Raw genomic sequence first — 27,849 nt, forward strand, 5'->3', positions numbered from 1 at the left:
GCCACTGCAGTTCAGTAACTCCGTAATTCAACTGTATTTCACTGAATTGTACTTGTTTATTTAAATAAACTGCATTATATCAAAGAGTGCCAGTAACAACAGAATCCATTCACTTACTCCAAGATGGAGCCTAACAGCAGCAAATGCCAGCAGGACCCGTTTTGTCAGAGAGCTATCCAAAGGAAAAGAATTGCACACATCGCATACACATACCCGTACACATAATAGAAACTTAAGTTCTTGAATAGACAGAGCCCTGAACCAGGCATGGCTTTCTTGGCTCAGAATATATTTTGTTCCCAAACAAAAGCCTGGTTAACTTATAGTTAGGGTTATAAATCAATCTACATAGTGAAAGGCCTCACAGTCTTACAGTAGAAGTTATTTCAAGTATGTAAAAAGGTAAGAAGCAGAGAAAGCAGAAATCCAAGGTAAGATGCAAAAATCCTTTAATTAAAAAGTAGATGTGTTTTCTTAAAAATACAGCCCATGCCCCACACATTCTCTAAACCATTTCACATATATCAGTCCTACAGATAGCTAGCACGTGTACTGGAAAGTAAAGCAGAAGAAAGCTCTCCCCATCTACACTTTTGCAAATACTTCTTTCAGAATGAAGCCTTCTTCTCCTTCATTCCTACCAAGACAGACCTCAACATTCATGCACAGTGTAAAAGTATATTAATTACACTGTTGTCAAATGCTATTTACAAGCTATACACCTATTAAAGCCTCAAGTCATTCTGACATAATGAATTCTGCAGTCCTGTTTAAACCCAGGATTTAGGCCTGTTTTCCATGTGCTCTGTCAATGGATGTGTGCTTCAGCTGGATTCTTTGCTCATAGCAGTGACAGTTTGGGTAACATCTCCTGTATATCTATATGATACAGGACATGATTTCACAGGCCTGCACAGGCAAAGCCTTTTATAGTGTTAAAATGGGTAAATACTGAAGTTACCTATGTTAGAACACAATTACTTTAAGCAAAGTTTTTCTTGTTGCACACAGTAAACTCCTAACTGTAGAGGTCAGCTGAACTACAGAGTTGCATTTATGTCATAAATGAAACATCAGACACACTTTAACATGTAAGCTTGTAAATCATTATTTTCCAAAAGACATAACTGACTCAAACCTTGTAGACCCACATGACACAACAAACACTTAAGGACAGATAAGAGTCTAGGAATCCAAATGCCCATTATCAAAAGTAAATTCTGCTCCATTGTACTTAAATTACTTTTGACAATGTGAGTTGATTTGTTACTTCACCCTACATAAACTCAAAAACAAGTAAACTACATGGTAACAAAATCTGTATTTATGAAAATGAATAAATTGCATAGACTTCCTAACAGTCATATGGCACACTTACCCATTCCCTTTTAACCTCCATCAGGAAAGCAATGATTTAAAGCAAGGCAGAATTATAACACATTTCGCAAAAGTGTTTTACTTATATTAATTTTCTAAGAGTAGCCCATTTAAGCAATTACTACAGAGCAGGAGATAAATCCCACAAGGATTAGTCATAAGGTTTAATTATTGTTAGAAGTGTTTTAAATAAAGAAAACTGAGCTAGAGAATTTTTTCTTCTAGAGTAAGCTAAAATAAAGTCCAAAATAACATATAGGAAAACTTATGTTGTAACAAAGACTTTATTTAAAACATGTGAAGTGCTCCTTAAAATCACATATTTTTGGCAAAATGGTATTTCCCTGTGAGTCTACCTAATAGTGAGCACTTTCTGAAAAAAAATAATTTAAAAAAAAATTTCTTATATGTCTAGGCTACAATCTATTTCCCAAGAAAGAGAGATACAGCATTTTCTGAGAGCCCAAGGAGACTCATGTACCTATATCCTCTCTAATTTAACAGCTGACTGATCAATACTATTTCTTAATGAAGAATAATAGCACATTGCAATTTTATTCAGAATGGGATCAGACCTCTTCCCAAGTCATTCAGTACTGCTGCTAACACAGGATTCACTTAATTTCCAGAAGCAGATTCTAATGTCACAAATACCTCATTGTGACACAGCTGAATCAACAACAACAACAAAAAAAGGATGAGAGATGAGGGCTCATCTCCCTAGAATAGATGCATTTCTTTTATAGATATCATTACAATTTATGACAGTCTACAAAGGGTATTTTTTTTCTAAAATCCATTATTACTGAACTGTGTCAAAATGCAATGACTCTTAAAATATTTTTGGAACACTATAATGAATATACTTTCCTACAGTGAACAAGATAGCATTTAATTTCCACACCGGGCATTTTCATTATGAATAGACGTGAGCATGCTAAGATCATACTAGCCAGTTATTAATATTAATACTGCAGTCATTAACAACAGAATTGTAACTTAAAAATATAGTTATGCCAAAAGCAGAAGACAGCTTTAGAGAATATGAAGTTTAACACAACAGTTATAGGCAGCCCATATTCCATTCTCTCATCATCTATTTTAAAAATGAATGGAAAAGCTTCTGTATCAACACACCTGCAATCAAATGTTTAGGTTTTGAAGTTTCCCTTTTTTTTGAAATGACATTTCATCTACTTTATATCCTCTTGAAAAGAAATGTAAAAGCGTCTCACAAAAGAGTTAAGTAGATAAAAAGCAAAAAATAAGAACAGAGTAATTACAGAAATAATTCCAAGTTACAATTAAATTAGGTCATTATCTCAAAAACTGTCACCAAAAGAATTGTAGAAAAAAAGCTAGAAACACTACCCTACAAAGACTTGGCTAATGTTTATGGGATCCTGACAGAAGTATGGCCATCCTGTAGCTTAGTATGATTGTTTCACTTGGTATTACAATGGACATCATATTTTCTTAACAAAGGCAGTTTTTAAAATTATTTTTTTTTAACACTGCTGTAGTACTACTCCCATAAAAAAAAAAAAAAAAGTAAATTTCTTATTAAAAACATACTTTTATCAAAGCCACTTTTTGATTTAACCCATAGCAGCCACTCTCTCAATACAAAATAACAGTAACTTTAACCCCTAGCTACCTTGAAGGACAAAAAACCTCTCACAATGACAACTTTTGTAAAGGAACGTTTTCAAACATTTTGCACCTCAAACACACACAGCTCAGCATACTACAGCTGATATGATCTGCTCATAGATTATGTTTAAACTTTACATTACAGTGAATTCTAAGAAGCTATATGTTATTGTAATAGGTAATCTGCAATATCACATCCTGTATATTTTGATATTCACTGAAATATTTTTTTCCACTTTGTAAAAAAAAAAAAAAAATACTGCCACATATAATTCTTCTCACACAAATGCAAAATATATATATATATATATATATATATTTTTTTTAAATATCACAATCCTTTCTTACCATGACTATGTCGCCAGGCTGAATAGTGATTTCATCGTGGCTTCTTGATTCAAAAGGATACAGTGCTCTATAATACACTATTTTTACATCCTCCTGAGCAGAAATTGTTAGAGGAGCTTTTTCTGAGCAAAGAAAAAAACGCAGATACAAAAAAAAAAAGAAAAGGCATTATTTTGCAGTCTTGAAAAATGAGGCAAAAGTGGATACAAAAAAGTAACAAACCTCACATTGTCTGTAGAAAGTATATTATCCTTTTACACAAGGGGAAATAGGAAAAAGCGTGTTTTTAAATGATTGCTTACTATTTTCTCATCTTAATATGTATAATATTACTGCATTTTAACTAACATGATGTACACAACTATTTGTAGAAAGAATCATGCACTTACGATGCAACATACATGACTTCTCAAATGCATCACTGATTTTGTAGATTATATCTGAGCAGTAAGCCATAGATTCAATTCAAACTGTGATGTTCTTGCATGTATCAGTGGTATGCCCAATAGTTTTAGAGCCTGCTTATGCAGCAGCCTCAATTGCAGCCTGACTATACTTTGAAAAAAGATGTTTCAGAATGTCCTAACACACACGGATTAGCTGAAAAGAGGTCACTTACAGATGGTGTTTTAAAAATCACATGCTCGTATTAAAGATGAATTACTAGTGAAAAGAAGAATAGAGAAAAAAAAAAAGATAAGCTAAATTTCTTTTATATAATGCAGTTCCTATTTGTGTATTCTGTCACAGAAGTGCCCTCAGCTATTCTGCCCAAATAATACCTAACAAGAATGTATAATTGATAAAGTCAACTCTAGATTAGTCCTAAAAGATAGAAAGTAATTTCCCTTTTATGCAGTCCTTTGATCAAGTATTTAGACAAATATTACATTCCCGATCAATTCTCATGTATATTTATCAAAACCACTTAAGAGAGTACGATGATTCCAAATATGGGCAAAAATCAGGTTATAATGCAGAGAAAAAGCTCTCAACTGAAAGAGATTACGTGCATAACAGAAGAAAGAAGATTATATCGTAGACTTCAGGTCATTTGTTCAGTGAGCAACATGCATGTCAAAGGGGAAGAGGAAGAAGGATAGCTAAGTGACACAGATACTATAAAAAAATCCAGATTTCTTAAAGTTTGTAACGAGATGCGCAGCAGTAATTTTTGACACCTTACGTCAACATCTTAGACCATTTTTTATCTAAGATTCTTCCTTCAGTTTGCACACTTCGAGTCTCTTTGACTTGTGTTTTATTCTGTCTGCTGAACACCATACTTTTAGGAAGAATACTGAAGCCTAGAAGAGAACAACCTTTTGGAGTTTAGAGCTCAAACCACTCATGATTTATTTCAATAAAATGAACAATTCAATTGTGAAACATATGGTTCTTCAAAAGGCGTGTGCAACGGCATTTCTTGATTTCTTCCTCTACCTGCATTTGACCAAGGAGCCTGGACGGCTGGCTTGACTGGTTCCTGATGTGGTTGGAAAAGCTTACTCAGTTTCTCTTGGATTTCCTGTTTCCCCTTATCCTCGCTTTCCTTCTTCTTGGTTATTTCTTCCCTTTTTTGCTTCTCATCTTCCTGATTTTTTTTTTGCCACTGGAGCTCTTCTTCTTGTTGCACTCGATCAAGCCGTTGTTTATCCCGCTCCTGGATTCGTCTGTTGGACAAGTAAAAGTGTTTTGTTTTGCTTTTTAAGTCAGTCAAACAAAAGACCACAGAAGTTACTTGTCCTTGTGCGCAATCTACAAAATAGATCTACAATCTACAATACCAGATCTGGTAATTTTATTTTTTGAGTTATCAACCACTCCACAACATTTTCTTACACAGTGGCTCCTAGATGGCAAAGATTGTATGCATTCATAAAGAAAGAGCTGTGACTCAGACAAGCGAGCGAACACTCATCTGTGTAATCTGCTACTAACTGCATGACTCTATTGCTTTAAACTGTTTTGTCTTTGCATCTAAAATTGAACTTTAATATCACTTTTTATTTTAACTCACATGTGAAGTCTATGCCTTTACAACACAATTCCACAGAACTCTTGAAAAGGCCTCAGCATACAGTGAGAAATTAAATACTTGTGGTTTGGAGCTGAATGTAAGAAGGGAAAAAGCATTTAACACAATTTCTTCTCGTCAAGAGTTCTTCAGAGATTTTTAAACACTTAAGCGTTCTTACTGACTGAATTTTAACAGTTTAACTGCTTCTTTATCAAGACTGTGATTTCTTCTCCTCTTTAATGACATGAAAATAAATCTGTTTAACTATGTTTTTCTAATTACCGTATGAAACTTTACATGCGTGTTTTGTAACAGTCTCTTACTGAGCTTACAGTGCTCTGAAAATTATAAGCTTTATACAATCCAGTGTCTTTACACTTTCAGTCCCAGATCTTCAATTTAGCAATATCAGTCTCAACATGGGGATTCAACAATATTTGTGTATTCTCTTTTCATAGTTTTCCATGGGATTCACAAATCTAATGCAACTGTTTTAAGTAATGAACCATACATACAAAAAAAAATTGAACCCATAAATAAGCCCTTCACGACCCTGTAAGGCTGCTTTTCATAATCTCTTCCCGAGCAATCTGAGCATCCCATTATATCACCTCTATGAGTTACTATTTTCATTTGCCCCACAATTCCTTTTAGTTAATCTAGAACCGTAGATATCAGCTACAACTATCACCAGATGTTTTCACTAATTTATTCTTCTATAGTTTTCTCTGAAACAAAACAGGCAGCAAATTATGCTCTTCCATTTCTGTTGTTCAACACTCACTTTAGCTTTAAAATGCAGGAAAAAGTCAGGAATAGTGCTCAAACAAATTGGTTCTACTTATTTTCTCAAAGCTACAAGCATCTCTAGGTAAGACACAAAATATCCAAATCAGAAAAAAAGTGGCAATCAGAAAATACGGCAGACCTGATCTTTCTGTTGTGGGGCAAGGAATAAAAAAAATATCCACCAGCTTCACGCAGTACTCTTACAGAACTACTCAGAAAATTTAACGTTCCTACCTGTGAAAGCCAACAAGTCCTTTCCACCCACTGACAGAGGACATGAAAAAAATAGGTAAGTATTGTCTCCTAGAAACAACTTGTACTGGTAAAGATAACTCTAAAGGGTTGTAACAGACACACAGGGTGATTTGATGTGTACTCTGACCTGTTCCACTTCCATACTTTCTTAATAACTACAAAATTAGTGAAAATTGCATGGGAACAAATTGGTCATTACAGACTTGGCCTACTGTATAGCACATATTTCATCCAAGAGTGCCAAGAATTTCTGGCCAAAATACTTAAGGGTAGAAATTCACTTTCCAAATGGTAGGTTGGCACCAGAGGGCAAATATCATCTTCTGTCGTTTTAAGTTTTGAGTTGACAAAAACATTTTCTGAGAGATCCCAAGGTACTCAGTACCTGTGTAATATGACAACTACTAACTCAGAAGCTAAAAAAAATCATCCTTGGTTCAAAACAAAACTGCTGACACAATCTCAGTATTTCACATCAGTATACCATGAGTACAGGTTAAGACACCAGTGATGATATTACTTACTCCTCTACAAACTACTGCTATACATTTCTGCCTTCAGTGTAAAGTCATCTAAAAATTTAATAAATTCACTGTTCTGTCAACCTCCTCTTTCAATCACTGAACTTGTCCTTGGCATGTTCATTTGTAAAGTATTCAGAGCCAATTACTCAGCAGTTTTGTTGCAACACTGAGGCTGCATCATATACGGACACAAAGCACTCTTTTTTTTTTTTTTTTTAACTTCAGTGGTGTCTTACCTGGTGAGTTTAGTCAGATGGGCTTTAGAAAATGAATTTTTAATTTTGTTTCTAGTAGAGTAATTAATTCTTCCCACAGATATAAACCAAGTTTGTTCTAGCTGCTGGATTGAGAAGAGCAGACGAAACCATACTTCAGGGGTAGGGGACTGATTTCTTGTTTTCTTAGAAAATTTGCTTTTTCTGAAGTCAATACCTCAGATTCTTAAAGGCACCGGCTCTATGCAAGTAATTAAAGAATTACCCTAATTTAGCTACTTTCTATGTGCAAGATTTCTGTTTGAAGATGAGTTTTTTACTGAGACCTTGTTTTGGTTTGCCTGAAATATAAAATTAACTTGACTCACAAAGAAATAACACAGACAACGAAGTTGCTTTAGATCGCAATCTATGTAATATGATAACCAATAATTTAAGATCCCTTGTTCCCAGGCTTTTGTGTTCATTCTTGACCAGTGTTTATCCAGATTGACAGCATAAAAACCCCTAAACTGCTAAAAATTTAATCAAGAAGCTACAAATAAATTATGTCAGAATAGAACTGCTTGCTAGATTTTTTGCCATTTATTTTCCATAAATATATTATAAATACATTTAAAAAGTTATTTCCAAGGTGTATAGTAAAAACCATTAGCAAAATCTCTAAATGTAGAAGTACACTACACCTTTTAAGTAATGCTGCTGAAATCTGTATGTGTCATTGACAGTTAAGAGTCACAGACAGATGTAGAAGCTCATCTCCACAACACACTTTTCATTCAAGAATAAAAAAAAACCTTCATTTCTAAAGAAGTTATTATCACTGAACCAAAACTTGTTCTAGGTCTTAGATATTCTTGACACTTAGTAACATATTATTTAGGATCAGATTATGTTCCTGGAAATACAAAGCTTATTTGACTTTTTTTGCAAAATGCTTTGCACTCCAGTATCTCCACAGGAAGGGCATAAACTAGAGCATTTTGTTACCTTTGAGCCTCTTTTTGCTTTTCTAGTTCTGTCTTCCTTTCTTGTTCCTTCTGTTTCAACCTCTCAGCTTCCAAGTTCTTTTGCTTCTGTAGTTGCTGTTTGTTATGTATTTCTCTCAGCTCCTAGACAAAAAAGTAAAATATGTGTAACCATACAGTATGTGAATCAGAATTAATGGCCCCGTAACATTTTCATTGTGAGGCAACAAAAAATGCAAATGGTTGGATATCTCTTCAAACTTTCAGCATAGCCAAATGCATTGGCAGGCATTTAAGGTAGGTTTCAAAGGACTATAAGGAAAACATATCACGTTTTCCTAAATTTTAACCTTATTAGCTTAGATGTTAAACAGTTAAGAAACAAGTAAGCCTTTTTTAAAGTGGAACTCTAAAAAGCTGACAAAACTTTGACAAAGTTTCATCTGAATAGTCACTTATGTTTTATTTCATTTGCTGATTTGTTGAATTTATTAAACTTCATACAAAAATCTGGCCTATGAACTGCTCATAATAGCAACTGCTTCAATTATTTGGTTTTATATTGAAATTAAGGGTGATTTACTAAAGAAGCTTCGGGATTGTTTTATGTCCAGGGGATAGAATTCCTTAAGCAACAACTTTGGGATGAAACTGTGGTACAGAGAGTATTCATCCATATACAAGTCAGTTTTCCTTTGGTTAATTATAAAGACAGTGCTTGAAATTTTTATAATACAAATAATAACAAAAACATCATATTTTCTCAAGATTTGTTTTCTGCATGAACATCTACTACTAACAGAAATACCAGTTAGATCTTGCATCTCTTTGTGTAACCTAGAGTCTAGATTTTTTCTGTTTTGAGTCTAAACTCCTCAGTATTATAAGAAACAAAAGAATCATTTTCATTGAAAATAGTCCACATTGAAAAAGAATTGTACACACAAAATATGCAGAAAAAGTTTATAACAGGAAATTGTTTCTAAATCTGTATCTTAGTAACGTCTGCTTTTATTGAAATATGACTCACATTGAGCAGGTTTGTTTAGTTCTTGCGTCCTTAAAAGCTTTATTTTAATTTACTCAGGCACCGAAATAAGTAATCTTGGAAGTACTGTGGTAGTTTATCAGAAATTCATAATCTACAGATTAGCCAAATGAAGACCTCATGCAACTATCCTCGGACATTGACCAAAACATATCAAATTGCATAAGAGAATAAGTAAATATCATGTGATTCAAAGGGCCCAAATCAGAAAAGTGAGTTAATTTCACAATAATTGCACAAAATTATTAGTAACTTCTTAGTTTTCATGCAAGTTGAAAGTTAATACTTGTTTATTTACAGATTAAATTTATAATGTATCTAAAAATTTCTGTCAGTGAAATTAATACATGAATTAGTGCTTAAAGACTGCACTGTGCAACATCAAATATTAAGATGAAGTTAAAACTACATTGTTAAGAGGAGTAGCACTTGACCTTTGCAAGGTATTAAAACATTTCTGATATATGAATGAAAGTTTTAAAAAGTTAAGTTGCATTTAGTGTCCTAGTCCTGAGTCACATTTTCTTAATGATCCTCAATTTTAAATTCAGTGAAAACTGAGTTCAGCATCATTAAAGAGATAATCAGTTCCTATACAAGTTTAATATAAACTCTGCTAAGGCCATGAAACTCATTGAAATATGGAGATAATTTGGGCAATACTATATTTCATGATTGTCATTATTTTCCATAGTCATAAGAAAGCTTAGCTAAAGGATCTAGAATAGATATTACAGAATATAAAATACACTACTCCTGTGAAATCACCAGAATTATTCAGGCAGGCTAGTGCCTTTGGCAAAATTTTTAAACCCTGAATGCCCATGGTTATAAATATTCATGCATAGCCTTATGTTGGACTAAGGAAAAGGGATACTAAAAGGGCAAAGCATTAGCAATATTCAACATAATGGTTTCTTAGTAGCTGGCCCATGAAGAACAATGAGCAAATAAAGGGATTAGGATATTTCAGTGAACACACAGTTGGACAACTGCTGCTGGAGCTACATGTGGCCTGCACCAGACTTTTCTGTAACGTTAACTATAGTAAGAAGTCTTTTCCAATAACTGTATGTTATGAACTCAGCTTCTTTAATATTGTTACACTTGTAATATATTGAGGTACAAAGGATTTGACCCTTGGTTCCAATTAGTTTCTCTGAAGGAATCATAGTCACCATCTTCTTTGTATGATCACTCAAACCCTCATTTATATAAAAAATATGTACAAGTGCAAAGGACAACTATACAACCACAAATACACTAGCAGTTCAGTGATTTGCAAGCATTTATCTGAAAGGATATAGGTTAGAAAATGGCCCAGTTTGCCATATGGAAAACAGCTTTCAACGGTATTATGAATTTCTGTATATTACAGAACTCTCCACACGTGCAAAACAAAGTCTCTACAAAGCTCTTGAAGCTCAAAATACTAGTGCTGTGAAGTATCAAGTATCCTGAGTGGTATTCATGATTTTAACTAGCTGTTTCTCTTTCTGGATAAGGAGACTGCTACCCAAAGCACAGGTTGCTGACTCCTACATTTAGTTCAACTTTAGCACAGCCTTCAGTCTAGAAATCCTGTGGTGTTCTCCTTGCTCTTGTTTTCCTTCACTTCCATTCCCCTGCCGTCCCTTAACCTGTATGCCAAGAAGCTCAAGTTTCTGAGTCCTGGCTGATGAGACAAAGGAAAACTCTGCTTGAGGAGATCAGAGAGACCTGAGGTAGTCACGTATTTCTAATAAAGCAACACTGAAGACAACCTACTGTTACTTGCAAAAGTTATTTAGACAAAAGCACTTTCTAGGTTTGTTTTTTCTTCCCCTTTGCATCTTTTTCTCAAACTCTGCTGCATGAGCAATTAAATAGGAGCTATCACAAAGATACGGCAAAGAAAGAGGAACTAACATTCTTCAAGGGTATGAAGGCTATCTTAGCTAAACGAAAACAAAACACAAAATCTGTGATAACCCAGATGAAAAAAACGTGAGCTTGGTTTACTTTTTAACAAGAAATTTGTACACTAAAAAGAATGATTTGGTTCACCTATGCTCGCAGAACCAGGAGGAATTCAAATCCTCTAATTCAAAAACAACTGGTATTTTCCCCCATTCAGAAAAGCATCCTCAAATCTCAAATACATAAAAACATGCAAGAATTTGCAAGACCAAAGCAGTGCCTAGTACACACCAAACACTATTTACTTCCACTAGGTGTCTAACTGCAAGGCTAGCCTGAACTTTATATTTTAATTACAGTTTAGACAAGTTTATCTCACTACTGAACGTACAATATATACCACTTCTAGTGCCAAATAGGAAACTGAGAAGGTTCTAGCTATGAACCGTGTCTCCATGGCTGTCTGAAGCAAATAATTTCTCATATTGAGTACATACAGCAAGATCATTAACTTCAGTCCAAATAATTAATTTTATTTTTCCTTTTTTTGTCATTTTATATGTATGCTCAGCTAAGTTAGGATCTCAGGTGACAGTTTTATAAAGTTTCCCATAGACTTTTTAACACATTATTCCCTTTCAGCTCAGCCAATATATTAGTTCAGTATTTTATACAGTTTTCCACAGACTTTTTTACACATTATTCCTTCCCAGTTAAGCCAGTCTGCTAGTTCAGTATTTTGTGCAGAGATTTTCTGCATGACATACCTGTAACAGTTAAGAAAATCCAACCTAGCTAACACACCTAGCACTAGATGGAGTATTTTGGAGGTAAAAATGCAAAAAATATCCTTCCTTGCATCAAGTAGGAGGAAATAAAGATTTGATTGGTATCTCATGCAGCAGATAGATGCTCTGTTGCTTTGCCAAGTACCAGTGGGAGGATGGGGGAAGAAAGAATCACCATCTCCCACAGTGCTGCAGGACACCAACTGAACAGAATTATAGTAACACTTCAACAGTCAACAGAACAAAACATTTGCCAGCTGAATATTCAGCACAGTCCTACGCTCATCCTTTACACACACAAGCAACTTAGAAGTTGTACAAATCGTGCATCGTAACTCTGAAGACATAAGAACGCTTTGCTTGTTTCTGGTGTGCAGGACAAAGAATGTCTTAGTCTAAAAGCAGAGAGAAATCGTTACCTTTCCTCTTAATTCACAAACAGACTAACAAGTATAAAAATAATTTTGAGATGTTACAATAATCACATTTAGGTACCCACATAATATTGAATACGAGTTAAAATATTAATTTCATACAGCAGAATAATATTCACTATATACAGACAAGTGATATTGATATGAAAACCTTAACTTCAAAAATTTAATCGTTTAAGCCCAAATTTTGCCCTCTGACAGAAAGACAGGACAACTTAGAACACTCTTCAAGGATTACAGCACAAGGTTTCCATCAAATCTTCTCTTGAGACAAACCAGAGCATTTGATCCCAGAGGAAAGAACCCTACAGTTCTGTGCTCACTGAGGCTTTCCCACAGCAATACTCTTCTACCCAATTCCCCAGACCCCAAAGCACCTCTTCTGTCCTGGACAGAGAGAGTTCCTCCTTTAGCCCCATATAATAGTTATGGGGGATTTCATAAAGGGAATGTATTGCCATCTCCCTCATACCTGGAATCACAAATTACAGTGTTGTGTAGGAATGCTTAATATTAATGTTTTTTTCATTTACATTTTAAAATTCTGATGATGACCAAAATAGGCAATTAATTTAAAATCTTGAAGTGTCAAGATATGCAAAAGACAAAAATAACTAGCTAGTACCTTGCCCAGGTTCTAAATCAAGGCACACTCCTCATTTAAACACCAAGGATTAGATAAATAAGATTACAAAAACTCTTCTCTTTGGTTATGCTTTAGTGCTGGCACCTTTCATTAAATACTAACTTAGTTAAACACTGCACACTCATCTGTAAACAAATCTGGTAAAGTGAAGCACATAACTGGAGGAGGTTCATCACTCAGATTGAGATAGTTGTGTACTGCCTGAGTATGGCATGGAGACCTTTAGAAAGGAGTCTAAGTAGTTGACGCAGCCCAGGAGAACTGCCAGGCACTGCAGCATTGCATCTTCCATTGCCACTGACTGGAAGAAAGAAATGCTCAAATGTAAACAGGCATTCATATGCAAGACTTGTCCAGTGCACACTGACTAGACAGGGACTGACAACAACTGGAACATGACACAAAATGTAAGACATTTTTAAGAACTTGATTCTAGCCGTTCACCACTTTTTCCAGGCACTGAGAACAGCTTCTCAGCAAGGTTAACATATTTCAGAAACACTCATTTAGTTGTTTTCTCCTGTGCAGTAACTCAGATAAGCTCCAAATACATGATTCTTCAATGCTGTATGAAATAACTGCTTGGTTATTTCATAAAACTATATTAAGAACCATTTTAATAGTTTTATTTGACTGTGTAATGACTGACCATTGCAAAATTTAAACGTGAATTCACACTGAGTGTAGAATTTTTAAAGGTAAATTATAGGAGAGCTATATATACACAAACAGGAAACCTAACGTAAAGCCTTCTATTCTACAAAATTATTTTATATAGAAAAAACAAGTGTCTGGTTACATTTTACTAGTACCTGTATCAGTTTTAGTTATTAGCTTTCTAGGCTAGGATTTTAAAGAGTACTGAAAGTTAGACTCCTTGAACTTAATTAAGGACCTAATTTTCAACCTTGTTACAAACTCAGGCACTTATTCTGTAGTCAAATACATCGCAACCCACAAGACTATTATATTCTTTGATAAAATACCTCAAATAGGATTTTAAGAGATATCTGACAAGCTCCAAGCTAAGGTGCCTATTTCTTTGCCAAACAAGTACACTTGGTCAATTTTGTGGCTTTAGACTTTAGACTTTTAGACTTTGTGGCCACAGTGGCACCCTAGAAGCCAGGTAATTCTAAGGACTACCAGTTAGCTCAAACCATGTGGCTCTAGCTACAGATATTCAATAGAGATACCTGGATCTACCTCCTTTGAAACATTAATAATAATTCAAGCTCCAGAAAGTTTTTGAAAAGTAAGCAATTCTATGAACGTTTCAAACTCTTGAGATGTTAACTTGAAAAAGAAGTAACTGAAGTATTTGAGATCTAAAGGATTAATGGGAAGAAATTTAAATCAGTTGCTTTGGAAGGATGAAAAAAGATTAACTGAGAAAAAAAAAAAAAAAAGCAAAAAAAACCAAACTTTCAATTATCTCCCTAGTCACTTGTATATGCTATTAAGACAAGAAGCAAATAGGAGGTAATTTAACATCAGTTTTGTATATTCACTTACTGCAGAACATAGAATTGTAATATGGAGGCAAATGCAGTGCAACCCACTGTATCTGATATGTTAAAAAGTTGACCTGTAACCTAAAATACCTTAGAACATCAAGTAAGCCTTACAGTCACATCAACAAAAAGGCACGCTAGACACTAGTTAAACTGTTCACTTTAACTTGCACTATCTCAACATATTTATCAGATACCGGTGGATCAAGTGTTATCTGTTTTAAGAGAATTAATCATAGTGTTGCAAAATTTAAGTGGTGTATTCACATGGAAGATAATAGAACAGATATTCATAGCCAAAACATGAGGAATAGATCTCAGCAATGATAACAAAAGGTCATGGTTCCATGTTGCTGTCAATTTTACTGTCTCTTCAAGCATTTCATCAAAACTAGTAAGTTAGCTTGGCATATGTTCTCAGAGAGCAGTAGGAACTCTGGGAATTCACAAAAAATACCACATCATTCTGCTACTAGACCAGAAGTCAGCTGTATTATAGAAAACAAGGTGAGCACCAGTGCCTCTCTATTACTCGACAGAGAACAACAGCTGCCCAAGGCAGCATCAATTTGGGTGTTGCTGTTCTAACAGCTACCCCATCCAGCGTGCATCTCAGTTATATATTAGGGCAACAAAGGAAGGGTAGATCACCATAGAAATGGCCTATGAATTAAAAACTACCAGATAATTTAGGAACAGCCTTAATTAAAAATGGAGATTAAATTTTATTCATTTAATAGAAAGACATTTTTAAGATAAATCTTTAAGTGTGTCCCATTTGTACATATTTCCCTTTAGTTTTGAAGTTAAAGAAGCCCTTATTATATTTAGAGCTCAGATATGGTTGAATTTTTGATATATTATGTGAAAAGGATTTACATTTCAATGTGAGCACTGTACAGTTGACTGATAACTATACAAATTGCAAGATATTTTAGCACCAAATTAACCTGTTATACTTATGTGCTGTTACTACTAAATAAGCAAACAAGACATTCTTCTGTTAGTTGGGGAAATTATTACCAAATAGAAAAAAAAAAGCCATCTTTCCAATGGCAGCTTCTTAAAGTTGTCACAGGTTTTTGACTGTTTAGATTAAAAGAATTATTCCAGTTCCTGGACTCCTTTGTGTTGAGCACCATTATTATCTAAGGCATAGTTGTGTTCTGGCTTCATTTCAGGACAGAACTTCCACTTCACAGAAACCCTACCAAAACTAAGAGTTTCAGGAAATCTTTCACTAACTTTGCGCACAAAGTCTCACATGCAAGGTGTTCTGAAAACTTCCTCCACAAGGATAATGGCCATTCAACTACTGCTGTACACACAGGATCTTCCAAGCAGCTTCTCTTCCAATGGGATTGCCACAATCACCCTATGCTAAACCCAGGAAAAGGCACATCTTTGCAGATATTTAAACCTAGCAAAAAAGACATCCAGGCCTTCAAAAATGCATCTTGCACATCTAGTGAAATGACAAAAGGGAGAAGATACAACTCTCTCTGTTCCCACCTCCCGGTTTCATTAGTACAACTGCCCCACTGCCTTATTTTTGCTTCTTAAACTCTTCTCTTCAAGCAAACACAGAAAACTGCAGCAAGGCAAAAATACTAACATTCAGCATCACAAAATGGTCTTCCTGTCAAGCACTGTGTCTACATATTGTGAAATCGAGAACAGGATATCCTCAGTTTAAGAAAGGCTGCTGAAGTTATCCTAAAAACTGTCCTCGTGACTAATTCTCAGCATATAAAGTGATAACTAAGATTTGAACACAGAAATTAATTTTCCCCTTAAGCTGCAAAATAGCTTACCATTAGATGATGTATTCTAAGACAGATGGCAGACATTCTGATAAACCAATGTCTTTGTTTAATGTGAATTTTCAGTTTTTAATCATTAGCTTGTTATTTGTTGAGCCCTTCAGTATTTTAAAAAATAAATTTAAGTAGTTGTCTGTTTTTTTTTTTATGTCATGGGACTACGATTATTCACCCCCCTCTCTGCCCATTTATAAACTGTTTGGGTCACCTATGAACAAACCAAGTACTGACACTAATTTTAGAACAAATATTCTTTGATCTTCAAATTGGTTCAAAAGGACTCCGTTAAAAAGAAAAACACACACAAAAAGCAGAACGTGTTATAATGTGCCCAGAGAGATAGAGGAAATGCAAATAAGGTAAACTGTTCTGTTTCCTTTTAAAGTTAATTGAATATTTAGTTTGGTTTTATGTTTGGTATGACTCTCTGGAGATTATCCCTTTCTACTTCCTTCCCTGCTATTGGTATGGTCTACAGCTTTTTATTTTTCCTATAGTTATTAGTAATTTTAGTATTGAAAGCAGGTATTTGTTGCTTAACTTCCAATACACCTTCCTTTCTAAAGCACATGATATAGTCATAGCTGATCTAATTTCAAAAGGACTACAGAAACTTTAATGTATTGATCATTGTGCTTTTCCTTCTAAATACCTGTAGCACAACTTTTTATATCTTGCAGGAAATTGAGTATTTTACTAGTCAGTTTTCACAAGAAACCATCAGTTAAATTAGCAGATAAAGTACTTAGATGTTAGAATATTTTATTACAAGAAAGAAAAAAAACACTATTAAAAGGTTGTAACTGCAGACTGATTTATAACCTCTCCAAATAACACTTCCTCTACTGACTTTTGCAATTTCTGTAATTTCCTTGTGCAGAAATAAACAAAAGCACACAGCTTCAACAAAAGACTGATCAATAAAGCATGAAACCACAAACAACAGACAGCTACATTCAGAAACAACCATGAGCTTATGAACAGCAGATAAAAAACTCTGTGTGTCAGTAGGAAGTCTTAAGTCACTGTAAGATTTGAAGTACTGATTCCAGTAGATTTGATGTCCAGCAGATTTGATATATAGTCTTGCACTTCTTTGATGCAAAAGGGCATAAACTGGCAATTTAATGCTTGTAATAATAGATCTGGAATCAGACCTCAAATATATTCTTAAGTAAATTCTGCAGATTAACTTGATTCAAACTCTTTGAATGCTCAGTAGTATTTTCTTTAGAAATACAAATGATAGATTTCAGAATGTTGTCAACACTGACATTCTAAATCAATCATTTCAGTTCAATATATTTCTCCATAATCAAGTTAGAAAATGATTAATTGAACATTTAGAAGTAAGCATCAAAAAAGTCTAGGGTTACCTTGAGTTGATTATTGAATATATCAATTTCCTGAAGTTTAGATCTGGTTTCTTTTTCTACTTCATCTAGCTGGTCTCGAAGCTGTTGACGGGCTAGCTCCTTGGCTTCTAAGGCTCTTTTGATAGTAAGAAGAGAATCTCCTGTTTTTAAACATATTGTGAAATAAATATTTTCTTACATGGAGAATTTTATGTCACAGAAAGCAACATTTTTCAAAACACATCTTGAAACATACCAAAATATTACAAAGTACGCTGTGCATTGCAACATCGTGGCTTTTACTAACTAATGTATACATACACAAAAAAATACACCTACTATGCAAACTGTTCTGTTGAACTTGCTTCAGTTGATCATTAAGCAATTGCTTTTCTGGAATCAATCTTCCAAGCATCTGCTGAGATTCCTGAATAGAGGACAAGGAGAGAGAAAACAAGACAAGAAAAAGACAGAAAAGGTGAGTGATGACCTTAGCCATAAGACCTCTCATTTTCATTTCTTCTGAAATAACTCTTTACTTTTCCACAGAGTAAACCATTTATTATTGCTATTATAGAAGCACTGTCTGTGTGGTATGACCACTCAGAAACAGTTCTCTGCCAGTTTGTCCTGCCTCCTTTTGTGTTTGTTGTGTTGTGTTGGTTTTTTTTTTTTTGAGTACCAAAAAGTAGGCATATCAAATTTAAGCTGCATAGTTGAGAACCGATTCCCATTAAATATGCAAATTGGCTTGGAATTAATTGAAATTCAGGACATAAAAAGACAAACATAGATTTCAGGATATGTTAAAACAAGCACTTATTAACAGTTTATTTCTCACTTTAATAAATAAACATCAACTTTGATAAGAATAAAACACAAATATTTTCAGTTTATTTAAAGAAAAGAAAATAAAAAGCTCTCACTTTAAAGGAATACATTATGGCCAAAAACAATGTCACACAAACTCTGATAGATGAGAACATGTGATTCCTAGATCTCTATATTTAGTACTCCTGAAAGAGGATTATGTCTTCTCTCAATTTCAACAAACATTCATACGATTTTGCACTGATAAATTACAGGAGACACTGCAGATGAGAAATTCCTCCTTTGGTGGATCATTTATATTCCCTGCTCTTTCTGGAGGATGAAGTGCTACTTCATATACCTTTCAGATGCCTTGGCCTCCAACTTCAAGTTGTCAAAACAAATTCTAGAAGCATGATGTGAAACAGCTTATTTTATAAAGCTGTCCGAGTGTCAACAACTCATTTTTCAGACAAACTAAGTAATTTATTTCAGCTGCTACCCTGAATTGCAGGCTTCTGAGGAACCTCTGATAATTTCAATTTGTCACAAACGACTGTAATGAAATAATACAATCCTAAAAGCAAACCACTAACCACTCAATAACAGAGTGAGTCCCATGAAAAGTTTTTAATTTTTCTTACAAGAACACAAGCTTGACTGTAGTGACATGACTTCACAGTTGTCCTACTTTGCTCATGGCAGTCTTTGACTGAGCCTCCTGTTTGTGGCTCATACCATATGCTTATGACCACAGACAACTCTAATCTCTTAGGTTTCTGAAGACATACTTAGGTAGCACAGCAGGGTCAAGGACTTTATAAATTCATTTAGTATAAAAATTAAGATAAGCTATGCATGTTACTATTAGAGGTTACACTGTTCAGCTGTACTGCCCATAGCATGAGTAGATCATTTTCAGCTCCTCAACGATATCATGAAGGACAGATACTCCTGTAATGGGTCTATTACTCCCTATGTAGAAACCAAAGAGAAACAGCAATATATAATGTAGAATTTTCAAATTATCTGCCTGAGGAGGCCTGCCTCATTCCCAACAAACCACCGATACAAACAAACAGAAAAAAGTTCCCATTCATCCAATGAGGGAAAATTCTTCTAACTCTGTGCCCTGAGCAAAAGGTCATATGAGAAAGTGAGATACCACTAATTCATCATAAGTCTCAACCACATACCCTGCTCCCAGTGATTCTGAGGAAAGCCAAGTTACTTGGGAGCCAAATTATTCATCAAGGAGGCAATAAACTCTCCAGGTAACTAGCAGAAGCCCTGCAGACAGTATAAACATGGTTCAGACACATACAGTTAAGGTGTCTGGAAGGCAGGATCCTTCCAAACACACCTGGAAACACCACTCTACCAGATAGCACAGATTTACATAACTACCACAAATTTTCATCACCCAGTACAAATTGTTATACGATTTCTTCCAAATTTTTAATCAAATTCCATCTTGAAACTAATTAACAGGTTAAAGAATAATTACTTATTTTAATTAACTCACTTTCCACATCAAGTGACAGATGTATTAAACTGAAGTATTTCCAGGTAAAGATATAATATCTTACAAAGAGAATTGATGATATTGACTCTTCATCTACTGGAGAGTTTAAAGGATCAAAATCGCCTTTTAAAAAAGTCACATAGCATTTTACTCTTTCCTCTACAAATCAGATAGTAAAATTTAGAGGATATTTGAGATACTCATCTTTGTTTCAGGAAAAAGCTATCCCCTCTTTTAGGTTCTCCTCAGATAAAAAATTTTACTTTACTTTTAGTTAGTTTTCTACTAACTAGTAGTACTTCTTTCTAGGATCATAATTTTGGTAAACCAAAAAGTGATTTTAAGCTAACTATTGCAGTTCTTAATGTCACAAGTTTCTCATAGTAGCATTCCTTGTTTGTATTAAGTGGACAAAAACACTGTGCAAGAATATGACCCCTAAATTCTACTCTTCAGATCAAGCTGCTGCCAAAAAAGACATCTTTCTCTTGGCAGGTGTAACAGTGCACACAAAACTTCAATAGAAATGAAAGATGTTTTATGAAATAAGAAAAATAGTCCAAAAATATGCATGCTTAAAGCAAACAAACAGAAATTAATTTCTCAAGTGCTGTTTTTGTTCAAATGGATGTACCTTATTGATTACATTTAGAAAGTTGAAACGGAACAGTAGGATTGGGTTTTCAGACAGTCTTTACTTTTAAGGCCTTATAATATAAGTGCAAGATCCTCTTTGAAATGGTACAGAAGCACAGAGAGCCCCTATTACTGGTCAAGAATTAACTTCAAGCAATATAAAATATCTAATAAACAGAAAAATCCCTTATCCATCTAGATGCCTTTATCAGCTTATCTAGAAACCCTTACAAAGTGCACAGAACATTTTCACTCAAAGCAGACATCAAATCAGTCCCATCTTCAATTTGGCAGAGAATTTTAGATAGAGAAGCAGGAAAGAAGAATGCTAGGATTAGGCTAAGAACTAACTGGTTTGACTAGTAACTTCAGTTTTGAAAGTTCATTATCTTATAATAAAAAATAAAAGGATCATCAAGTCACTTTACAGAGGTAATTTCTTTCAGCACAGAAACAGAAATTAATGCAATAAAAATGTCACAAAATCTGATTCTCCTTGTCCCCAAAACCATCTTCAGCTAAACAATTTATTTACTATTCTGCACAAGAGGATTCCATGAGGAGGAAGTGGTAATCACAGCTATACCCTGAAGTGTAGGAAGCACTTCTTACATCACTGAAGAACAGAAACTTTAAGGGACAAAGTATCTACAGCAATTGCTCACATACAAGAAACAACATGTATTTTGTGTCAAGTTCACTTAGGATATTGATGTAGTTAAAGAGGTCAAAGCACAAAGCTAAGAACAAAATCAGAGAACATTTTCTCACCTGTAGCTGCTGTTGCAGATGGGTAATTTCTGCAATTCTCAGTTCTCTAGATTTATTTGTACTCTCAATTTCTTGTCTTTGGGTAGACAGCCGACATCTGATATCCTGAAGCTTCCCCTCCAACTGATTTTTTTTATCATTCTTTAGACAAAAAGACAAAGATTTCTTTGTTTTACCAGAATGCTTTGTCACACAAATCAAGATCTAGAAAGTACTTCAATTCCACAATTAAAAGTTGAGATTATAGAAAACAAATAGGACCTTATCACAGGCATTACCATACTTGTGTGTTTTATCTGCAATACGATCACTTACTAGGGCTTCCAGCTCAAATTCTAAGGTCTTCTTCTTTGCTTTTAGAACAACTATGTCCTCTTGTTCTTTGTTTCTTTGATTTAGTAGTTCTTGCCGACGATTACGTTCCCACTCAAGTTGCCTTTGCCTCTCAAGTTCCCGTTTTGCAGCCTTCAGCATTTAACCAAAGAAGAAAACAACAACAACAAAAATATGAAAGATCTGTTTTGAGAAACTATTCTAACCACTGATATTCATATTCTAAGTTATAATTAAAATATTAATATAAACATGCTGCTAAACAGTGGAATAAGTATGCACCTCCCTATTTAAGCACAGAAATTGCTCAATTGTTTAAATGCTCACTTAAAAGTACTATTGCTTCACTGTAGAGTGGATATGCAACTAAACAGAATACCATTCCATTTTAGTAAGTTTTCCAAGATCCAATTTTCTGATTTAATATGTTGTTTCACATTAAGACTTCAAGAATCCTCCAAACTAACATCAAATCTCTCTCCAACATCTGGCATTCTCCAGCTTTACACTTGAAAAATTAAGAAAGAGATTGACAACTATTTCCTCACTTTCAAAAACCCCAAAATTTAAGTGTATTGCTTGAACATTTACTTACTAAAAATAAAGATGAAAAAATATTTAGTATACATATTCTATTCTGTTCTAAACAAACACAGATCTCAATGACTTAGCCACCTTCCTTTTATCCAATTGGTTACCTCTCTTCTTTCTATTTCTTTCCTCCTTTCCTCTTCCCTCTGCCGTTCCAATTCCCGCTGTTTTTCCAACTGTTTCTCTAGCTCCAGTTGTCTTTTCCGCTCTTGCTCCTGCCGCTCACGTTCTTTCCTTTCCTGCTCTGCCCGTTCCAGCTGTGCTAGACGCTCTTGTTCTTTGCGTTGCTGTTCCAGGAGAGCCTGCCTCCGTTTTTCAAGTTCTAGATTGCCACGTTCAAAGTTCTCGCGTTTTTTATCTTCAAACGTAACTTTAGTGTGTAGAAACATGGGGTAAAGGAGAATTAAACTTTGCTAGTAATTTAATAAAACCTTCCATTTATGTTGAATCAAAGTGATACAATCTTCCAACAGGACTAGAAAGAGCTCTCTGATATACTGATAGTATAGCTCTACAGGTAATGCAGGTTTTATCATTAGCATTTATATCGTAGTTTTCCCTAAGCCCACATCCTAAGGAAACTACGGTGTGAATTTCAGTTCACATTCCTGAGTGTGCTGGAGTTCCTCCACACATTTCATAATAGTAACAGCACAAGAACCATCACTTTGATTACTACAAGTAAGGAAAAGAGTTCAGCTGAAGATATTATCAAAAAGCCATTATGCAAATGACCAGAACTTATTCAAACTTGATATTCTCATAAGATCACTCATTACTGTCAGGAAAAGAAACAGCTTACTTAAGTTCTTGACGAGAACTCAGAAAGACTAGATTCCTGCAGATTCACACCCTAATCTTTTGTTGTCCTAAAACAACACCCTCAGTTCCAGCACAGGTTCCCTGACATTCTTCTGTAATATCGGGCATTATCCCTATTCAACGCTCCAGACCTCTCTCACACAGTTCCTCCAAATTATTCCCTCCAAATCACCTTCAGTTTCTTTTCCTACTCTCTGTGTCCCATTCCCATACCTCATATTCTGTATTTCTCTTCGCTCATGCCCAACATGTACTTTATTGGCATGCAAGTCAAATCAAGAGACAGTACATGTTCACTTCAAAGTGTGCATGCACCAAGTGTTTGACATATTGGGCTGACATCTGCCCAACGAGTTGAATTTTTATCTTTTCTTAAGTCAGTAAGTCTTTCTTACTGCCAATCACAAATTTTCACAGAAGAAGAAATTTAATCACTTCAATGTTTAAAATTAGCCACCAGATTCAAAGAATATTAAAATAAAGACTGATAAGATAGAGAATAGCCCCCATCAATTTAGGAAACCAAGCAAAAAGGAAAAAACATATATTTATATTTATGTCAAGGAAGTCGATAAAAAGAAAAGGACAAAAAGCTTGCCAGCAGCATCAGCATTGCTTAAGCATTGTCTTAAAGGCTCAAAGAAAGCATATACCACCAAGATGAAAAACCAAGCCCTAAAAAGACTGCCCAACAAGAAAGTATGATTATTCAACAAAATCAAGGTAGCTACTAGAGGTAACAAAGTATGAAAACAGATGAGACCAACTTCTAGCACATTAAATGAAATGAGTAGCTATTGGCTTGTGTTACTATGTTTATGGGATAGCTTCTGAAGGTTCAAAAAAACAGCAACAAAAATTCTTTCAATTGCCTCCCTCAAGAGAAAAAAAAAAAAAAAAAAAAAGTCAGATTTAGCAAAACCAATGAAGGATACAGAAGTTATTCACTATATGAGTGGTCTTTATAGTGGAAAATCTACACATCAAATACAATAAAAGGTTTATACAGTCTAGTTATTCTGAAACTGGAAACAAATGGCTTTGGAACAAAAATAAAACCAAGAAAATGAAGAGTAACAGGTTGCCAAACCCAGACAATACTAATCCATAGTTCATATACAAAATTCATGAACTACAAGAGGTGGCCCCATCTGAGCAGGGGTTTGGACCAGATGACCTACAGAGGTCCCTTCCCACCTCAACTAGTTTGTGATCCTGTGATCACTAGCTTGGCTGTGCAATCCATCCTTTAATCAGCCTCAGTGCATCTAGAAGAGGACAAATGAAACACCAGTCACTAAGAAAAGACAGTGTGATGATCTTGAAAGCTATAATCCAGTCAGTCTAATCCCATGCTGGTCAAAGTAGCAGAGGCTACAATACACAAAGAGTTAGTATGCATGACTACACGTGACACCATGCGGAAAAGCCAATGCAGGAAAGAGCTGCCTCTCAAATACAGTAGAGGGCTGAGATCTGTCCCCACCCAATTTTATCAATAAGAAAGTTATCAATAAGAAAGACAAAGCAGATGAGGTCAATAAAAGGATGCCTGTGTCTTTTTGAAGCCTAATAAAGAAAATAAGCCAAAGGCAGTGGTTGACCTTCCTGGCATTACAAACTGTACCCCAAAATCCTGTAATTCCAAGGGCACGAGACTTACGCCTCAAAATGTGTAAGAGAGTTGTATCTCACCTGTGACCAAACACATCACTGTGAGACCTCACTAAGGTCTGCTTCAGCAGCCCCTGCTATCTCACTTTATCCTTCTACAGCCAGGAATTACTCAGCAGACTGCTAGCAGCAGTTAGTTATAAAATACAAACCAAAGACAAGGGTTGGAAAAAGACAGAAAGTCCTTGGGAATTAACAAGCAGTTAAAAGATTGGAATTAAGGGGTGAAATAAATTACCAACTTTCACAATGACAGAAAGATTCTTAGTAGCCTCCTTCAAAGATCTCTACTAGCAATTGTGCTGTTCAGTGTGCAACAATGGTCTGGAAGAGATTGAAAAGTAACAAGACAACTTCTGGAGATGAGGCCAGATATTCAAGGTATTAAAATAAAAACCTGACTGTGAAGAGCTTTAGAAGAATCTCACAAAACTGAGAGATCTGGCAATGAGGAAGCAGAGGAAAATGAAATATTAATGAGAGCAGCACATTTGGAGAATGAAAATAATCCTAACTAAACACACATGGTCATGGACTCTAAAAGCAGTTAATATTGTGTAAGGATGTTGGCATTACAGTGGACAGTCTTCTGAAAACATCGGCTAAGATCTAAGCTGTGATCAAAGAGGCAAAACAGTGTTAGGAATCAATAAAATTAATCAGAAAAAAAAAAGAGTTTAGAACAAAACAGAAAAGCATTATTATCACACTGTATACATTTATCATATTGCTACATCTTCCACTGTATATAGGATAGAACAGAACAGAACAAAACAGAACAGAACAGAATAAAAGAAAGAAGTGTGAGGGGGTGGTCAGAAGTGTAAAGAAGTTTCCTGCCATTTAGCATCCAGGACACTTTATACTTCTCTCTTTTATTTTAATTTTTTAAACAGAGCTGCTAAAGCTTGTATAAAACTGGCATATTGCTACGCGGACTGCAGTGAAACAGGCCTCTGTATCTATGTAAGACAAACTATACCACACCGAAGTCAGAAGATGGAGGTACTAAAAGTTTTCACCATAGTCCTGTAATAGGGCTGCAAAGTGCTGCCTCTATGGAGAGTGCGTAAGATAAGCAGCCTGAAAGCTGTTCATATGTCCGTTGTCAGTAACAAAGGATCATACAACAGTCGGGAATTAGCTGGACCAAGCATTGTCTTGGTTATACCTCCGTCATGTCAAAACCTCATTTGGAAAGAAAATATTTTTTAACATGTCATTAGAACTTCCCAGAATATAACCTGATGATCTCTCTGATAACAGCACACAACACATCACTATTTATGCTTGCTCACCTGGTAATTTCTTTTCCAGTTGCTGCTGTTCTTCTTCTAATGCTGGTTCTTCTGGTAACCTTTGGTCTACAGATACTGAACTTACAGCAGATATGCCACTACCAGAACGTACTCTTCTGTCAACAAAAGGATAATTCCAAGTTGCTTAAAAGAACATACGCCTGCCAAATTTATCATTTAATGATGAAATCATAAATTAAATGCAATGATGTAATGTTTAGTGATATTTAATGCTCCCTCAGCGTTGTCCAGAGCATTTTAATCTGCAGTTGCCATTAAAATTACAGCACCCCCCAAAGTCCCAACAGCACACACTGGTGACCTAAGCACCCTAGTTCAAAGTTCACAGCATCATGCAGCTTACAGATGTGTTCAACTCTGTCACCAAGATCTCTTACTTGTGACTAGTCTGAAGCTGGGGAAACAGGGAATTAAACTACAACAAAAGTTGCAAAGAGAGAGAAAGAGCTCACTATAGTCAAGCTGAAAACAAGACACCACACAGAAGAAACAAAAAATTGTAATCTTCAAGAGTATACCTAAAGAACATGAAGCTATGACTATATGCAAACATTTTTCTCATTGCTGTAACTGTCTTCCTACCCATTTCTCCAAGAAAAGTGAAATAGAGAAATGGAAGTACTGACTCAGCACTATTCACAGATACAACTGTTTAAAAAAACATCAGAATTTGCCACAGTGTAAATGCAGGGCATGTTTTGAATTCTAATACATCTTATTTGCTGTATAGAAACATAAGCCTAAACTACAACTCTTTAAATTCAAGTAGCCAGACTGAGTAAGTTTTGGAAGGTCTATTAGCATAAAACATTGACAAAAACTGTATTCTTACAAGGACTTTTTGTGACAGAGCTATTTTCAGCATCCAGCTCTTCTAATAAAACCAAAAAATGCCCTTTACGCAGCACGAAATCAAGGAGGGTTACTTTTCAGTCTCTTGCCCTTTACTCTCACAGGACAGCTTTCCCAAATGAAACAAAAATTTAGGAGTGAGATTCCAGAATTATAACCAGTTACCTAAATGAAGGTGGAATATACTCTGGAGGCAGTACAGGTGGCAGTGGCTGACCAGACATAGCTACATCAATTAAGTGCATAGCCAGAATAAACTCTTCAGCTGTAAGTTTTCCATCTTGATCAATATCTGAAAGATTCCTTTTTAAAGGAAAAATACAAAAAATAAGTACATTCTTAAAGATTAAAAATCACCATTAAAAAGCACAATTTTGGTATATTCAATTCCAAATTGATTCATTTTTCGATTAGTTTTTCACACTACTTTACTTTTTTAAAACAAATAAAAGGCAAAAACCAAATGCATCAGTATTTCCCATATTTCTCTTGCATGTCTTCCTTGAAACTATTGTTACAGCCATGGTTTCTACTTCTCTTGCTTTTGAGTGCTGCCTGTACTATAAGCCATGTAAATAATGTTAATCAATGGAGTTTTCTTGGATACCTTGTGAACATCCGCTACACGATATTGTTCAAGAAAGTGTAGAAGTTTTTGATTTGGTCTACTTCTTGCATTCCTGGGCAAACATTTGCATTAAAATCAAAACCATTAATGTTTTAGCCTAGACAAGCACAAAAACATTTTATTGGCATGCATACAGAAAAAAAATGATGCGGTCAGGCCTCAGGATGGCCTAAAACCAGTGCTCCAACAGGTTCATGAAATGTCCAAAAATGCCTTCATGTTAGGGTGCTTT

At 35.0% G+C, this 27,849-nt stretch overlaps 1 protein-coding gene across 7 annotated transcripts in view; it reads right to left on the reverse strand.

Moving 5' to 3' along the window:
* Positions 1–27,849, reverse strand: part of ITSN1 (intersectin 1) — a 128,887-nt gene that overhangs the window by 53,401 nt on the left and 47,637 nt on the right. For 4 of the 7 annotated variants that reach the window (XM_082780909.1, XM_082780908.1, XM_082780905.1 and 1 more), the window contains 10 exons: positions 27,155–27,292; positions 26,117–26,232; positions 22,430–22,692; positions 21,714–21,863; positions 21,399–21,539; positions 17,994–18,083; positions 17,678–17,827; positions 8,172–8,293; positions 4,822–5,051; positions 3,379–3,500 (listed from right to left, as the gene is read on the reverse strand). In XM_082780909.1, coding sequence (XP_082637035.1) covers positions 3,379–3,500; positions 4,822–5,051; positions 8,172–8,293; positions 17,678–17,827; positions 17,994–18,083; positions 21,399–21,539; positions 21,714–21,863; positions 22,430–22,692; positions 26,117–26,232; positions 27,155–27,292 — 1,522 coding nt within the window. The remainder of the gene's footprint in view (positions 1–3,378; positions 3,501–4,821; positions 5,052–8,171; positions 8,294–17,677; positions 17,828–17,993; positions 18,084–21,398; positions 21,540–21,713; positions 21,864–22,429; positions 22,693–26,116; positions 26,233–27,154; positions 27,293–27,849) is intronic. The other 3 variants (XM_082780906.1, XM_082780907.1, XM_082780910.1) reach the window with 3 other exon arrangements.

The sequence above is a fragment of the Aythya marila genome (assembly GCF_965140915.1).
Source record: "Aythya marila genome assembly, chromosome: 1".
Taxonomy (NCBI): Eukaryota; Metazoa; Chordata; class Aves; order Anseriformes; family Anatidae; genus Aythya; species Aythya marila.